This window comes from Geospiza fortis, unplaced genomic scaffold, assembly GCF_000277835.1.
Source record: "Geospiza fortis unplaced genomic scaffold, GeoFor_1.0 scaffold64, whole genome shotgun sequence".
In the NCBI taxonomy this organism is placed as follows: Eukaryota; Metazoa; Chordata; class Aves; order Passeriformes; family Thraupidae; genus Geospiza; species Geospiza fortis.
The window spans coordinates 863,785-881,447 of NW_005054461.1; the positions used below are offsets into that span (position 1 = coordinate 863,785).

At 36.7% G+C, this 17,663-nt stretch overlaps 1 protein-coding gene across 1 annotated transcript in view; it reads right to left on the reverse strand.

Moving 5' to 3' along the window:
* Positions 1-17,663, reverse strand: part of ADCY2 (adenylate cyclase 2) — a 185,105-nt gene that overhangs the window by 55,846 nt on the left and 111,596 nt on the right. The window contains exons 4-12 of the mRNA XM_031062764.1: positions 16,049-16,197; positions 14,892-15,003; positions 13,700-13,827; positions 8,789-8,947; positions 8,274-8,406; positions 7,768-7,944; positions 6,430-6,473; positions 4,063-4,143; positions 53-122 (exon numbers count right to left, since the gene is read on the reverse strand). Coding sequence (XP_030918624.1) covers positions 53-122; positions 4,063-4,143; positions 6,430-6,473; positions 7,768-7,944; positions 8,274-8,406; positions 8,789-8,947; positions 13,700-13,827; positions 14,892-15,003; positions 16,049-16,197 — 1,053 coding nt within the window. The remainder of the gene's footprint in view (positions 1-52; positions 123-4,062; positions 4,144-6,429; positions 6,474-7,767; positions 7,945-8,273; positions 8,407-8,788; positions 8,948-13,699; positions 13,828-14,891; positions 15,004-16,048; positions 16,198-17,663) is intronic.

A 17,663-nucleotide genomic window follows, 5' to 3' on the forward strand; every position in this document is an offset into this window, starting at 1 on the left:
CCATAAAACAATGAAAAGGCCTGACTTACTGAACTTATTGAAAATAACTTACTTCTTTTTCCAGAGTCTTATTATAGAAAAGAAGTGATATCCTTTGAATGTCTTCAGATTTAAGCCACTGCCTAGAAAAGAGAAGGAACAGTATCACTGACATAGGAAGAAAGCAGTCCTGTCCTTTTCTATTACTGAAATGCAGCAAATTAAGAAAATAAGTTGGAATTAAGCAAGTTCACATGTATTGCAGTGTATAGGGTGAATTTCACTGTCAGTAAAGTGGAGACTGAACATCCCCTCTCCTTTTTGGCTTCTATTGCTAAGGTACACATAAAAAAAAAGCTCAGATGAACAATTGTTTTTCTATTGACCATGCCTAAGGAGAATGGATGGAGAGATTTATATGACGGAACTCTAACAGTGATATTCCACTCATGTCCAAAATACTGTAGTATATCCAGCAGACAAAGAGGACCTGAGACAAAAACAAGCTTGACAAGGTACCTTTAGTAAAGGCACTGTTACAACTTGCAGGAGTGGTGGGTAGGCAAGCTACACCTCACAAACTCCTTTTGCAAATGAACATGTAACAAAAATTATTAAAAGAGGTGGAGGGATTTTGTCTTTGAACTGTTTCGGTCTCTTGACCACAGCTCTGTACTATAAAGGTAAATTTCAATCTTCTTCCTGATTATAAAACCTTCTTCCCTGCTTTAACATGAGAAATAGCATAAATACTTGCATTGAAATGACAAGCCTATTTTAAACTAAGTAAACCTTTACAAAAGCTTGACATAACTTTTACAAAATGAGATGTTCTAATATGAAAGTCTACGTTTATTTTAACAGACACTTGAAAAGATATAGAATATTCAAATGTCAAGAGTGTTTGGCTGCTTGCACCTCAAGGGCACAACACAAATTTGAAAACAAAAAATTAATTAAACAGAATAGTTCTGTGGACATGCAGTACTTGAGCTTGAACAATAGTAGCAGGGACCAAAATTTTTTCCAACATTTCCAGCAATAACTTTAAATTAGGCTCTAAACTAGTAGTGTAGCTAATGCCTCCTAAATAAAAGGGAATGTCTCAAATGACAGTTTGTAATGCAAATAAGTAGCAGCAGTGAACCACAGTGGAACATAACCTAAATTAAAGTCCTGGAGAACAGGAGCGGACAGAGTGGAGCATAAGCTATTAGCTTTAATTTGTGAAATGGAAAATATTTGTTTCCTTGCCTGGAAGCCTATTCCTGTGCAATCAGTTGCATTAAAAAAAGGGTCTGTAAACATATTCAGTTCTCGGAATGCTTAATTCAAAAATATATTTCCCTTTTTGCTCTGCAATGTTTCCCATCCATGTGGGATCACAATTAGGATTCTGAGAAGAAAGAGAACTGAAAGGTTGGTGTACATACAGCATGATTTTGTTTGGGTTCAGCTGTAATGTACTGGAGAAAACATTCAGTTTGCAGAATATTTTTGATAAACTCTGAAAATGAAAGTTTTTTTCCAATTAGTTACAAAAATTAAACAAGAAGTAACCCTCTTCCCCAAATAGTTAACAAATTTCCTGTTTTTTTTAATGGTATCTGACAGGTGGATTGATTTAATTACCATCAGCACACTGCTAAAAAGTTCTCTCTGCAGATCTACTCCCAAGGGCCCAATTTGGTTACACGCTTGATGGCATGTGAAGTCAGGAGTGCCATTTAGAGCACGTGCTGCCTCATACTCCACATCATAAGCTCACATTTTCAGAAGCTTTCTTAAAAGTTCACAAAAAAACCTGTACTGGTTTTACATAGCAGATGTTGAGAGGTCTGAGATGAGGGAAACAGCACAACACAAATGGAAGTGGAGACTGAGTTCAGAAGAGGGAGCGCAAAGTCACACATCTTTGGCACAGACATAAGGGCTAAAAAATCCTGCCTTCAACCTGACTCCCTGATGAGTCTGGAAATTGCCAAAGTATTTGCAAGTACATGAGGACATGTCTCTTGGGAAACTAGGTACCAAAGTTTGGCTTAAATTTTTTTGCAATTCCAGGAACAACACAGACAGACATCTGAATTCTGTCTGTATCCACAGAGGTATGTGGTTTCATAGGGCTTGTACTGCTTGACAACGTACAGCAAGGAATTATGCACAAAACATAGCAGCACTGTGACTAAAAGGAAAAAAGAGCAAAGAGAGTGTGTCCCTTTAACATAGCAACCTGCTCACCAAAGACCAACTGGCTTTACTTCTGCCCCCTCTGCAGGTACATATTTAGCTCTTTGTTCTTCATTCACTCTTGCAATAATGTTTTTTAAATTTTCTTCAGTCAGTCATAGACCTATTTGCCAAATTATCCAAATGTTACACTTAAAAACATTTAGAAATGCCAGTTTTCTCATAGACTTTCTTAAAACTTTTCTCCTTGATTCACAAAATCTTTTGTTTAGTTTCACAACCACTTGTTCACTCTATCTAATAGTGTTATTTTCATTTTACAGATGAAAAACGGAGGCACAATAATAAAGAAAACAAAAATGTGATTGGTTTTGTGTCCTAAATGTAGGAAATATTCTATTTACCTTTTTTTGTGCACTTAGACTTCACAGAGTTAAACTGTTATTGAATTACCTTGACGTTTGAGGAATCAGCACTTTTCATAACTTATCCCTGAGTATTAATCAATTGAATCAAAGCTTTTAAGAGATTCACTCAGCAAATCAACAGAGAGCCAGGTAGAGAATTTAGTTTTGGAAGGTGACATTCAGACTTTCTGATATATAAGATCATTTCTTATTTTTCTGCAGTTTCCCATGTAATTCAAAAAATGCAATAAAACTTTTTCAGAAACCTTGTTTACCCCCAAGTTTCTCCGAATTTTATGTGCTAATTAGATAAGACAGGGATTGTTTAAGATAAAAAAACATACAGTAGGGTCACATCAATATTTTAATGCATTTATACAGATGCTTTACTTTTGATATCAAAACATAATTTTTGAAATCCTTTTATCAGATCAAGTATACCTAAAGACACAAAAAGCCTACCAAAATTTATATAGCTGTTTTAGGCAAGTCTAGTATAATCAAAAGGCTTTGCTTAACACATGACCTACCCTATTTCACTATGTTCTCTCTATGACATATAAATATCAACACTCTTCTAATTGCTGAAAAAATTTTCCTAAATCCAAGTACCATTTGGATTAGGTCCTGGTACCAAGTACCAGGACTAAAAGATGAAAAAAACTAAAATGTGTCATATAAGCATTTAATAATTAGGTGTGATACTCAGCTGATTAAGATTCTGAGTAACAGAAGTGAGGGGAAACATGTAATTCATCACAATTATTGTACACACTTTTGAACGGCAATTCCCTTATTTCATCAGAGAAATATAAGAAACTTGAACACTTATTTTGGACTGAATTGATTTCTTTCTAGCCTTATTTATTCACCAGGAAACAGAAAACTTCATGCTGCCTCCAGCTCCTCTTAGGACATGATAAAAAATACATGGCAGATTGTTTCACCCAGCAATTCCAACATGCCATCAAGAGTAACCTTCCCTAAGAAACCAAGCAACTAACTGAGAGACGTTAAACTGTGGTTTTAGGGAAAGTTTTGAATTCTGAGGAATTGTTTCTGTGACAATTAGGAAGCATCAATTTTCACATCAGAATGATGTGAAAATCATTCTGACAGAGACAGTCATTTCTTGTGTCTTACTTCTCTGCCCCCAGGTAAGATAAATCTGTAGTGTCACAGCCATGAGTCTACAGACAAACAGTTACAGAGCAAACTCCCTCTGCCAGGAAGATCAAGACAAGTCAATACCTCAGTCACACCATGATTCACAGGCACTGTTTTATCTCATATAGCAGAAAATGTCACTTTACAGCCTATCTTCAAAATGTGCAGGGCTTCCTATGCCAGTATTAGTAACACCTGTACTGTTTTCAGACTTGGTGTGCATGTGGGAGAAAAATATATTAAACACTGCCTGCTGTTGCAGCTTTATGTCAAAGTTGGAATGGACAAAGACAACAAGGGATAGAGGATAAAGCTATACTTTTGGGCATTGATTCCATCAATGGCTTGGATCATCCTTTCATTCAGTTCTTCCTCAAATCTTCGTTTCTGTGATTTTGTTCTGAAATGAAAAATGTGGGAAGTTATGTCAAAAACAACAGCTATCATAAACTTGTGAGTTTATCATCAATTTTTAACATTTATACTGCAATAGCAACTATAGGCATCAGGCACAATGATCCTCTTAATAAGCTCTTAAAAAACCATCATAAGCCACAGTGTCATGTACAAACACACACACTCACAAATCTAGAGCTTAGCTATTAGGGAGCATTTAAATACAAACATGAGAAAATATTTCATAAAAAACCAAGAGAGCTCAAGAAATTCTGGTCAAAGGAAAGTCTTCCACAGCATTATGAATTAATGAAATAGAATGGGAATATACTCAAATTCATAAAGCATTCATTCCTGTTTCTTGCAGTTTTTCTTTCTAAAAAAACCTTGTCGGAATTGTATGATGAGCACAATGTATTATTGCACTGAGGCATAATAGGCATCCCCCACCAAAATCCTGCTAACACTTCTTGGAAGTACTTTACTCTTTTTGATAAGAAAACTGAGCACTGACTGAAGTTAGTTTCAAGCACACATAATATTACTCTATTTATGAGCGTTGTAACTCATCTGCAATAAAAAAAGCTTCTTTACTTTTGACTGGACTCAGCATGAACCCAACAGAGGATCATCACAATGGGTTTACTTTTGCTAACATAAATTCCTGCAATCATCAATCCTTTCAGTAGTTGTTCTTTCCTTAAAAATGACATATCTTAAATATTGATGGTGATGTCTGTATTTGAAAACTTAAATTCACTGCTAACTTAAAACTGGTGTTTTCTAAGTCATTAGTCAGATCTGAAATTTGACTCTTTCCTCACCAAAATATTTTTAACCTACAAATTGAACCCAGTTGAACACAAATTTTCCTCAACATCAAGTTTTTGGGTTATTTCTCTAAAACTGATAACCTGTTGTAAGTTTCAAATTAATATAGCAACTGTATTAGTGGACCTACAGAAACTTTAAAAAATTACACAAGCGATTTCATGCCTATTCAATACTAGTGAATTTAGGTGAGAAATTGCTTAAAACTTGTTTTTCACAGAAATCAATCACAGAAACAACCCAGGAAAAATGCATAGACAGATAAGGAGACTTTGTCCAACCACAGTTAATCCTCTTGGCAGGTCCTTAACAACATAAGACTATTGTGTAATGAATAAGAGCTAAGACTCACACAAACAGAAACCTGCAGTCAAGCTTCAAACCCTGCATTTGCATATTCTAATAAAATACTGATTTTCAAGTGCTTCTGATCACTCCAGCTCTATCCTGTGAGAATGATTAACCAGCTTATCTAGAATCCTAGCTACATATTTGCCTCACTATGGACATTAGACACCAGTAATGAAGGAAATTCCTTCCAGGACATGTTATCAAGACACATTTTTTGTGCCGAATCTCTTCTTGAGTAGTGTTTAGAAACACAAAAGCAAGAGCACCTCAGAACTGAATTATTTCCAAATATCACAGTCCAATGGCCTTTCATTGACTGATAGAAAGTCTTTGGACATACTGTACAAATATAAATGTGCAGTTTTAGAATTAGACTCTTTATTAATATCATGCATGTTCAGTCAAAACTTGTTCACCTTCTGGAACTTAGCAATATTTTAGGTAATTGCATAGCAACCATAGACAATAACAATTCAAATTTTTAGGAGGTTCATTTAAATGGCTTCACAGTTTTGATGATATCACCATCTTGCCCTAGTCATCAAGGTACCAAGCAGCACCAGGAAAACGTAAAGCTATTGTGATCTTGCAAACATTTTGTGTAGCAGGAGCACTATAAAAGACCACAAAATACCTTCTGAATATCTACTACTGCAAACATACTAAAGGCTTTAAAATAATAAACCACAATACAAATACAAAGCAATTAAACAAATACACAAAATGTCTCTTTAAGTACATATTATTAGCTGTTGTAAGAAAAACTTTTAACAGCCCTTTCCATCTTCCCTTTTCTTACCCCTCTCTGGGCTTCCTCCCAATTTTCCTGTATATAATTTTCTTCCCACTGGTAGATTACCTGGTTTGTAGTAGGTCACCAATATACCAACTCAGAATAAAGCTATTTGTTATCAGGAAGTGAATTTGCAATTCATAAGAAAGATGTCTGCCAAATCTGTTTCCCTAGCCCTTCTTTATGTAAGAGGTATCAGCACTTACATAAAAAACAGTCTATGTGAGCAATGGCACTCAATATTTGAAAGCATACCAATGTCTCTCTATTTATATGGACTTTCTATGAATAAGTAATTTTTTAAGATTGATTTACCTTTCTCTGCAACGCTGAAAATGATATTGCCCCATGGGAACATCCTAAAAAGCAAACAAACAAAAAGAACTCTATTAATTACACTAGACTTTAATAATATTAATTTGCTTTTAAAAGTGTTGACAACAGGGTCAAGTAAGGAGAAAAGTTTCCAGTGTAAATACTTTTAGCATTCAATTAAAACTGTCTAAAAAAAATCCAGCTAGAAATGAAGATCGAGTGACCTGGAATAAAACTCATCTATCAGTATAAATACAGGATAAACTAATACAACAGTCTGAATCCAAGAGTTCTGCATTACCACAAGAAGGACTTCAATGTCACCACTCTTTGGATGTAGCCCAAACTCTTTCCAGCTTCAGCAAAAACCAATCTTAAGTGGTTTTGAAAAAAACAGACCTGAGTGGCCGAATACAGACAATGGTCATTATTTTTTAATTAATAGCAATGGCAGCCATCACAGCCACATTTTTTTTTTTGTGATTAATAGTAATGGCTGGGTACTTCCTGTAATGAACCTGTCACAATCCACATTCTGATGCATTATATTTATTAAATAAAAGAATATATCTCACCAGTACAGGAACAAAACTGAATGCCAATGTTGAAAACTATCAGAATTTACCTTCATGTATTTTCTTTTAAGAAGTAGAAGATAATGCAATGTACAAGTTGTAGATTGTCAGTATCTTACTGACAGCAGCATAACAGTGTTAGTAAAATTAAAAAGAAATTTGTTCAGTGTAAAAGATGCAACATTGAAATACAGTACTCTAAAACTCAGGCCTTCAACCACAGCTAATGACTTGTAGGTGCACCTTCAAAAGGTAGACGTTACAATAGGTATGGATTTGCTTCCTGGGGTACTCTGAATAAAGTCCACTCAAAGTATCACAGGGATTATTTTAACTTCATAGCCTTTGCTCCAGGTTTGGCCATCTTCCAAATGGAGAATGTAGCTGAACAGCCAATAAATCTCTAGGAATTTCTCCGTATTAAAAGATTTCCTTCCTAAAGGTGTTGCATTCTGGCTTTATGTTCAAAATATCTTTCCACAAGATAAAGAGCAGCCACTGAACATGCTGTGACTTGGTGGGGGATCTGAGCTCAGAGGGTCAAATTTTGTACTTAAATAAGAGTGCCAGACTCCTTTGAATTCAGGGATGCACTTATACCCTAATCCAAAACTGGAAAAGCTTCCAGCAAATTCACTGTGTTTATGCCCTGTACAATTACAAGCATCTTCTTCTACCAGAAATAACCAGGTATTTAGCAGTGAGCAGCTTTTTCCTTTCAAATATTGCTATATTGTACGAAATGACATAAGTAGGCCCCTACTGTTGTGCTTATCTTGCCATTTTCAGTGGTCATGCTGTCCCTGTGGTGCAGGTGTGCAAATGGCTTGGCTGCTCCCCAGGACTCCAGGTACCGGGTCATGCGGACGGAAGCTCTCATTTTGGCTCCATCCAGAGTGTGCCGAGGCCGAATGTGGTGCTGAGGGCTTCGCTTCTCTCCCTGGTTGACAGAGGACAAAAGGTGATGTCAGCCTTTGCGCTCACGACATTTTGAAGCAGCAGTGCGTCATCTGGCACCACAGATCTCCATGATTAGGGGCTTATAAATGGAGAGATGCTAAGAACCTGCAATTCTTAATAATATTGCTGGGAAACATCAGAGACTTATTTCTGAAGAGCGGGAAACATTTGCACTGCAAACATTACATATTTGTAGGCATCAGTAACAGCCCTGATCAATATCTTATTGTAGTGAATTATTCAATAAAGAGATTAGTGGTCCTGCTCAAAAACAAGTATGACTGGCCACAAAATAAAAGTACTACTAACCTTAGGATTGATTACAAAGTAAGTCTTAACATTATGCTCTTTCAGATATGGGTCCCTCACATCTCCATCCCCATCTTCCACTTTGTAAGCTCCATTCAAATGTGCCAAGGTGACTGAGGTGATGTGAACACGGCTGAAATTATATTTTAAAAGAAGGACAAAGTCACAAATACTGATCAAAAGCATCATTTAAACCTGATCAACCTTTTTTACTTACTTTTGGATACACTTTTTATTTGCTGCTCACTTCTTTTGCAGTCCCTCTAATCTAAATTTTAGAAGTTCTAATGGGCATAAATCCAAAGGTTTCCATCCAGAAAAAAAAACATTTCTTAAATCACAGGAAACACTGAGTGCCCCAGTTTTGTTCTATTTTTATTTTTTTTTCTCAAGACAGCACCTAAGAATTAGTTCAGGCATCTCCATGAAGGCTGATGGCTTAGAACACAGTGCCTATGCATTTTTCCATGACTGAAAAATCCACATGTCCAAAGGTTAATGGAGAAGACTCTTACCCTGGGACTCCCCCAGCCTCCATGTGATTGGCCAGGGTCACATCATGGGACCAGACATCGTACTGCCACTTCTGGAGCCCAATAACGCCGCAGAGCACGTTTCCGGAGTGCACTCCGACGCGCATGTTAATGTCCACGCCAGTCGCATCTCTCACTTTCCTGCAGTTGAGAGCAAAGCCTCTGTTAATACACATAACAGGCCCTTTGTTTTCTTTTAATTTACCAGTCAAATTATGTGGATGGCACACCCCTGGAAGTGTTCAAGGCCAAGTTGGATGGGGCTCAGTGCAACCTGCTCTAGTTGGAGGTGTTCCTGCCCGTGGCAGGGGAGCTGGAACTAGATGGTCTTTAAGGACCATTCCAATCCAAAACATTCTATGATTCTATGATTCTATGAAAGTAGCAGTAACAACAGTAATAACATTTACCTCTTCTTAGCATTGCCTCCATTCTTTTAATGCTATGATTATACATTACCTTTCCTATTATCTCTATTTGCAACAATTTGTAAAGATATTAATTTTCAAGTCTGTGTCTGAAGTTCCTTCTTTTATATTCATCTGAAATTATTTGGGAGGGCTGTGGTGAATAGTGGAAATGTTTAGTCTCATGGTAGAACCCAGTAAGGACTGTTTTTGTTCTACAGGCTGCTTTTGGAGGTTTGGAGCTACTGTTACACACCCTTCTACTTAAAGACCCCAATGTTTACATCAGAGACCTCATATCTGCCATATCTGAGAGGAAGGATGAAAAGCACAGCACCTCAGGATGTTCCTGGGGCTTGTACACCTTTGGGGATATGGGCTCAGTGCCATTCAGGCTGTGGAGAATGTAGGCTCAACAACCTTCCACATGCTTAGTGAATGCTGCACCCTCTAGAACATTATACAGCAAATGAAAGGCTACCCTCACTGTCCAGACTACATCTAAACCTTTGACCTTTCCAGTCAGAGAGTTAAATATCTGTTCACCCCACCCCAAAAGTCAGAAGAGCCCTACACGTAAGATAGGCAATTATCTTTGCGGAAGCAGTTCTTCTGAATCACTGGTGGGCGACTGAGATCAAACAACCAGAACATTTCCAGACATATGTCACATGGATTCTAACCACACACATAAAGAGTAGTAAAACTAATTCAGTTATCTACAGGCTTAGACAGCTCCAAGAAATGGGAAGATTATAACTTAACCAGATTTACGTAATCAAACCCAATTGGTGTGGACTCAAACCTAGCCAGTAACAAGGAACGTGCACACGTGCTTGGAGAAATTCGGGGTGTTAATGGAAGAAACAATCACAGAATAAGGAAACTAAATGACTTCTGTATAGAAGTTGGGTGCACAGTTCTAGCAACATCTTCAGTCTTAGTGATAAGAATCATCAGGTCTGTACCTTCTTAATTACTGAATTAATGTGACAGTTTCCCCTTTTCTTTGAAGGGGAACATAGAACGCAAGAGACCTAATTTGATATGGTAAATTCTGCATTTAAGCAGCAATTCTCAATTGTTTTTTTCCCTGGGAAATAAAAATAACAGGACCATGACTGAAAGTATTTTAATTCCATCTGTCTCTCTGAAGTGTTTATTGGTATTTCTTTTCACATTGCCATTTTACACTGCTCTTGTGTAGCTGACACACTTGAAAATGAGTTGCCTGTAAATGATCTTTGTAAGCACTTTGCAAATCACAAACACCACTTTGCTCTCCACAAAGTATATGACACAAGCCTAGCACTTTGGAAAAAAGTGTTTTAAAATACTGGGCAAAATGGAAGTGGACCATTTATCCTCTAGGAGTACTTGTCAAAAGACTGCCCTTCCATATTGCAGAATAAAGCAAGAGCAAGTGGAATAAAGTCTGCTTTATAATAAGCTCTCAGGATTTAAGCCGGGGAGCAAACAGAATTGTACCAGAACTGAATCTCTTCTTCTGTCTCACAAATTAAAGAAACCACGGGAGACATTAAATTAGCAGTGTAACTCTAGACTGAATTAGGGTTTACCACTTCTCTCTCGATCTCCTTGAACAATTGTCATGACAATGCAGGCACTGAATATATTCAAGAATGTAGGCTATCACATCCCCAGAGGATGTTTGCATTACCTACAGAAGCATATCTGAAACTTCCCACCCTTATTTCACTTTGTGCTCCCCCTGTCTCTCTGGTTTCCTTCAGCACAGCACAGTCTGTGTGCCCAGCCTGGCTGGGCAGTCAAAATACTCATCAAACTGTATTTTTCCTACTGCAACGTGAAATTTGAGTTTGAAAGCATTATGCATTTTTCAGAGGTGTGGTTATATTGCAGGTAATTGTAGAAACTTTACTCCATACAAGCAAGAGTTCAGGTCATTAGGAAAGCATCTATATGCTTTTTTCATCTATAATTCTGGACCAAGGTATTTAAGACTCACCTAGCCCTTCCTTACATACTTTAACACATTGAGTGAGCCTTAGGCATTTAAATTCCCTGCAAATTGCCAGTTTTAACAGCATAGCTCCCTTTTGGATCAGATCTGCAGGAATGAAATCATACCTAAAAGAATTCTTTTATTTTTTATCTAGCATTCAAAATGGTATAACCATCTTATATCCAACAGTTTCTTTCACTTTCCTCTGAAATGGGATTTTTTTCATGCTACCAAATTAAAGGAAGCCTTTGAGAAACATGCAAATAAGGAAGTCACCAGACAGACAAGAAGGCAGAGTTTGAGGTGAATGGAAACAACACATATATTAACACACAAAAATATTTTGCCTCAACAGATAAGCTCTGTCCTTAAAGCATCCAGTTAAGGTGGCCAGCTCTCAGCATCACAGGCAGCACTGGCATTTATGGCTTGATAAAGTGAGCATCCCACTCCTGGGCAAGCAGGCTGCAGACTAAAGAAACATTGGATTTCTTCCAACACAGAGCAGAGAAGCAAAGCACTTAATCAATGGGACTACAATCTATGTTTAAATGGGAACAATCCATAGCATAGGAAAACTGAATTGCTCAAAATGGAGCTACACAACATTAGGGAAGACTGAATAAGACTTTGTAGTACAGATCCCCTGTCAACTTGGCAGAATTCCTCCTTTTTTGCTTCAAAGAGAACTGGAACTGAAACCATATTCAGGTGGTAAAATCTATATAGAACTGCTAATATAAACAGCAAACTACTTTATTTCAGTAGCTTACAGACCGAGGGGGCAGTTTGCACCTCAGTGACTGAATGTAACAATAATTTCTATCTGACAAAAAGATATTTCAGATAGAGCAAGTCAAACATACTGAGTGACACACGGCCAATAGCAAGAGTATTACTACTTCTCATTTTACAGGGCACAGAAGTATGCCAGGAGATGCTTCCATACAAAGATGCAGCAATCACACAACAAAATATGGAGTTGGTTAATAATCAGGTATTTTCATTCACCTGCAGGCTGCAACACTTGACATAATACTTTGAAAGGATTTGAAAACACAGGGTACAGATTCCTCACTCCTTCTGTAAACAGGCTGTGGTAATCAGGCACCTGTCTATGGGAGCATTGCGGTTTCTGACTACAGTAATAAAGTCAGATTAGAATATGTTTTACAACTAACCTATAATTTTGTAGTCTATAAGGCTGCTCTTACCAAGAACCTGATCACACAGCATTAACAAGGAACATACTTGATAGCAGCCTGAGCAGAAAGTTATTTCAGAGAAGATTGAAAGTTCTGAAGTGTGAGGAACTGACAGATTGCTCTCTGAGCTCAAGTAAAACATTGCATTATGATGTGTGACATACTTTGGTTCTTTGTGAAGGGCACTTTTTGGCTCAAGTTTAGTGTTGTTTTTTCACCACTCTGTAACCTCCTATATTTTTTCATCTTAAGTAACAAAACAACAGGTTAACCAGAAACTCTATGCAAATACTTTTAACTCACTTTTCTCACACAGCACACAGATGTTTTGAAATACAAACCAGAAAGCTCTCATTTTCACTCAAAGGCTGGGGAAAAAATCCTGACATATTTGAGCCAACCAACAAGGAAGGCCAGAACTTTGGGACTGACACCCTCTTACCAACTGCTCTACAGAAGGGATGGTAGCTTTACTTCCTAGTATGCCAAAAAAGCAAATGGCTTAATTGTGATACTAAGTGAGAAAGAGAAAGCATCCAGTGAAAGTGACTGGAGTGCAATCAAATCTGTAGAGACTTTTATCTTGCTTGGCAAGGAGAAATTCTCCCAAGCACCATTTAAAGATTAGATTTCTTTGGTCACTACGTAAGTTACAACCATTTTTAGATGAAGCAACAACATTTTAGAGAATGCAACAACCTGACTCCTGTACTGAGGTTGCTTTTACAAAATTAAAGCAAGGAGATCAAAATACTAGTTTCCAAAAATACTACACCTTTTCCATGAAGACATAAAAGGGAAAAGAACCAAATTTGCTTTAGTCAACCTACCCATACAGTAATTACCCTGGATTGAGTTAGAAGACCAGATAACTAAAAGCCAAATCCCTCTTGTGACTACAATTACACATATTTAAGGGTTAGAGGAATAATTTTGTATGGCTACTTCATTAGACATTAAGATCAACACAGTTCAACGTAATCATCCATTTCATGATGAGGTGCACACCACACATAAACCTCACAAGGATGGGCCAATTTCTCACTTTGCTAAATGGTAGTGGTTAATGTGATCTAGACAAAACCATAAAAATTGGAACTTTAACTTACAGAAAAGCATACCAAGTTTTAAAATCAAAGTCCATCTTATTAGAAAAAATAAATCACACAGAAGACTCCCAAATATCCAGACCTCCACATGATACACATTTTTGCCAAGTGTAGCTCACCTATATATACTAATTTTAGTGAAGGACTGGTTTTAAAGTGTTTTTTTTTTTAAGTTTATTACTTACTTAATGGCTTCACACATGTCCAGTCCCATTTTCACACAATTCTTGGCATGATTTTGAAGAGATATAGGTAGTCCAGAAACACAGTAATAGCAGTCGCCTAAGATCTTAATTCTCATACATTCATTTTCCTGGAGGAAAAAAAAAAGCAAGGTGAGACAGTGACTTGCAATTTGAAATACATAAACGAAGGGTTACTGTTACAAAGATTGACTTAAATGACATTAGCAAAGTCCTTCTACTAAAGCTTGTTTCAGTAGAGAAGGGCCTGCTATAACAGAAACATTGAGAGAGGTTTGCATGGTTGATCCCTCCACCAGTTATGGTCCTTAACATGCAAAAGCAGGAAGTAATTTCACTGCAAAACATGTTCACACCTGAGAATAAAGAACTGAGCTAAACTATCATGTCCTCAATCTAAAAAAAGCCTTTTTGTTTGAAATATGAAATCAAAAGACATAGTCTTCCACATTCACATCTATGAAGATATACTATGGAATGATTCCAGAAGCTAGGAATCATAAGAGTAGCTCTATATTTTGTACTCTAAGACCATGTAAAGACTTTTATTTTTTAAAAACTGGAATTTAATTTAAATTTTAAAATACTTGAGAATAATTTTTCAACAAATAAAAACACAGGAAATTTCTATCTATTCTGAGGTTTCTGATTTTACTTTCACACATGAAGTTTGATTTAATTTTTATAAAAATGACACCTAAATAAGCAGAAGAAAGAATTCTGATTGTATTTGACTCTTTTCTTGAGTAATAAAGAGGCTGTGGTCAGTAATTAAAATTGATTGGATAAATAGTGTCTCTCTTCTCCTTCAGTCTCATAAATGCTTTTTCTGAGACTAGAAAACTGACTAACACTTTTCTATCTTGAGTTTATTAATGCTCGATATTGCAAAAAATCTATTTAAAGAAGTGTTCATCTGCCATTAAGCCTTACTGGGCTCCATGAGCTGTCTCTATTGGTCCTATTAGAGAGCTATCTTGGGTTTCACAGGCTGTCACTCTGGCAGAAATGCACTGTTGCACTCAGACCAGAGCCAGATCATTTTCTTCACACGTTTCAAATCCAATCTTCCTGCCAAAGTCTCAGAAATGCTGCATGAAGACCCCAAGAGGAAAAAAAAAATTAAAGATGACTTTCTTATTCAAACTAACAGCAGCAGCCCATAGCAACCCACCTTGGCAATCTGATCAAACTTGCCAAAGAGCTCATTCAGCATGTGCACCAGCTCTCCTGGCGAGCAGTCACTGGCCAGGCGAGTGAATCCCACGATATCTGCGTACAAGATGCTGCAACAGAAATGAAAAGAATCTTGGTCACAGCTTCCTTCTGCCGCACTCAGATCCATCAGCCAACAGCAAAACCTGAAAGCAAGTGCCCTGGATTGCACAGGGATATGCCCACACCCAAAACAGCCACTACTAAATGTAGAGCAATAACTATAACTACATCTATAGGTAAACGTGTATTTTCCTTTATGGATGTTGTGTTCATAGGTAATATATACCTGTATGTACCTTTATAGGTATTACCTCCTCAGGTATAACATTTATAGGCATACCTATATTTATAGGTATTTATAAATATTTTATACCTCTATCTGTTAGAGGATTGGAAAAAATATAAATATTTTTTAAAGTCACAAATCATCAGTATAATAATAGCAATATAATAGTTTCAAGGAGTATTGATGCTCACAAGAGAACATGAGCTTCCTCAAAAGTCCTGCAACATTTTTAATAAATCAGTTTCTAAGAATATAATTCAAACTAACTTGTCCAATAAAAAAAACAACAAAAAAAACCAAATAAAAACAGGAAAGAGCATCCTGTTAAGAAGAATGAATGTTTGAAATGAAAGTGATTTATTTTTCCAGCTACTAGAAATTTTTAAATAATAAATAATTAGATCTGTCAGCAGAATATTTTATCTCAGGTACTGTGTCAAATACATATGTGATACAGCTGCCTCTGTTTACACGATACAAATCCTGAGAAATTGTCCCAATTAAGAAAATTGCAAAATCTGAATCATACCACTGACATAAATTACAATTTTGACTAGCATACAGGATTTGGTACTTCAATATGAAAAATGAAGACATTAGGAAAAAAAGCCTGCTATTCTGTGTCTTTTTCTCAACAACTCCTTTGTATTAACACCTTTGTGCTCTTCTGGAATGTAGCATTGTCAGCATTCGATCAAATTAAGGGATGTTGCATATTAAATTGTTGAAAAGCATACTTTAAAAAATGTTTTCTTAATTCTTCCCTTAACCCTTTCTTCCAATTTTTTTTCTGAAAGTTGTTGATACATTTTATTACAGTACAATACCTTACATTGGTGTGCCTTTTGACATACAAATTGTGGAAGTTGTTGGTGTTTTCCAGCTGGCCTGCCTTTGGACCTTGTAGCCTCTGAATGATCTCTGCTTTCATTTCCATGGCAATGTGAGCAGGCAGTAAAGAAAGTAGAAGACGCTCCTAAAATTTAAAATGAAATTCACAGTTTCTTTAAGGAGAATAAATTTAGCATGGCATCAATACTGTGCAAGGCACACCCTATTGTCAATACCACAGAACATTTTGATGAGGCTTGCACCCAGACCTGGTACAAGCTCCAAAGTTAATCAGAACCTTGAGGAGTGTGACAGAGACATGCACACATTTCCAAGTAATACCTGCCTTCTTCAAGGTTTTGAGTATATTAGAAAAAGCTTAAGCTAAGCGTAACATTTGATGAAGTTATCTACAGGAATCTATTCAATATCTGAGTAGGATGCATCAAATGAAACAAAGAGTCACAAGACCAGAGGACTTTAATGGAAATGCAGTTTGATTCAAGCGGGAATAAGCTACATCTTTTTTTTTTTCTTTCATACATTTTAAATGATCTGCCATAATTTTAGCAGTTAGACTGAAAATAAAATACAGACACAGAATATGCTCAAAATGTTGAACTTTTGCAAAGCATTTTGATAGGTACTCTCTCCTTTAATATGGCATTTGACAATTCTTTTCTAATTAGCCTAAAAGCATATAGAATACTAAAAAACCCAAACCCTACATATTTTTCGTCATATTTGGAATTTGGATCTTCCTCATCATTTTATATTATGGTCTGCCTCTTCTAAAGCTCTCTGACACTTCCATTTTGCCCATTTCACCTGTGACAGCTTTAGACTGATTTCCTATTTCTCTAGAAACCAGGTCAACAAGAACTCTGCAAAAAAAAAAAATCCTTCTTGCTTTATCATATTCCATCTTGAAACTGAACAAGAATTTCCCATTTTCTCACAGGCAGACAAGAGAGACTCCTTCTGGCTAAGGATAAAAAACCGGAAGCCTGCACCAGTGAAGAGGGGGAAGGCATCTGAAAAAGCCTCTGACAGAGTCAGAGAGAGAAACAGCTACACCAGAAAAGATGATGACCTCAAAATGTGCATGATTCTCAGGTGTTACTCAGAATGTTACATGCTCTTTGGTTCACAGGAGTATTTTTGCAGACTTTGCAGTTCTGTTCATGAAGGTACCAGAAGAAGTGTAGCCATTAATCCAATCCTCTGCCTGGGATAATTATTCCTGTTAGGTCTGATGACCTTGAGTAGAGCAAGGCAATAACGGGGCTATAGACTCTTCTAATATTTGCAGCAACCTTGGCTATCTATCTCTGTCAAGTATAGTGACAAACTCACATTCCTCATAGCATTTGTGCATTTGTAAGCACAGCATTCAATTACATGAGGCCCTGTGAAACTGATCCTCCACATACTTGGCAAAAAACTTCTATTGCAGTGAATCAAGACAGAATCTTGCTTTGCTGCTAATTAATATTGAACTAATAATTTATTTCTTAAATGGAAGATTAATTTAATATGTTTAGGCATTTTAGCAAGTTCACATCCAAGAGACAAGTGTATTTTCATTGCTTATGTTCACTGGCAATGTTT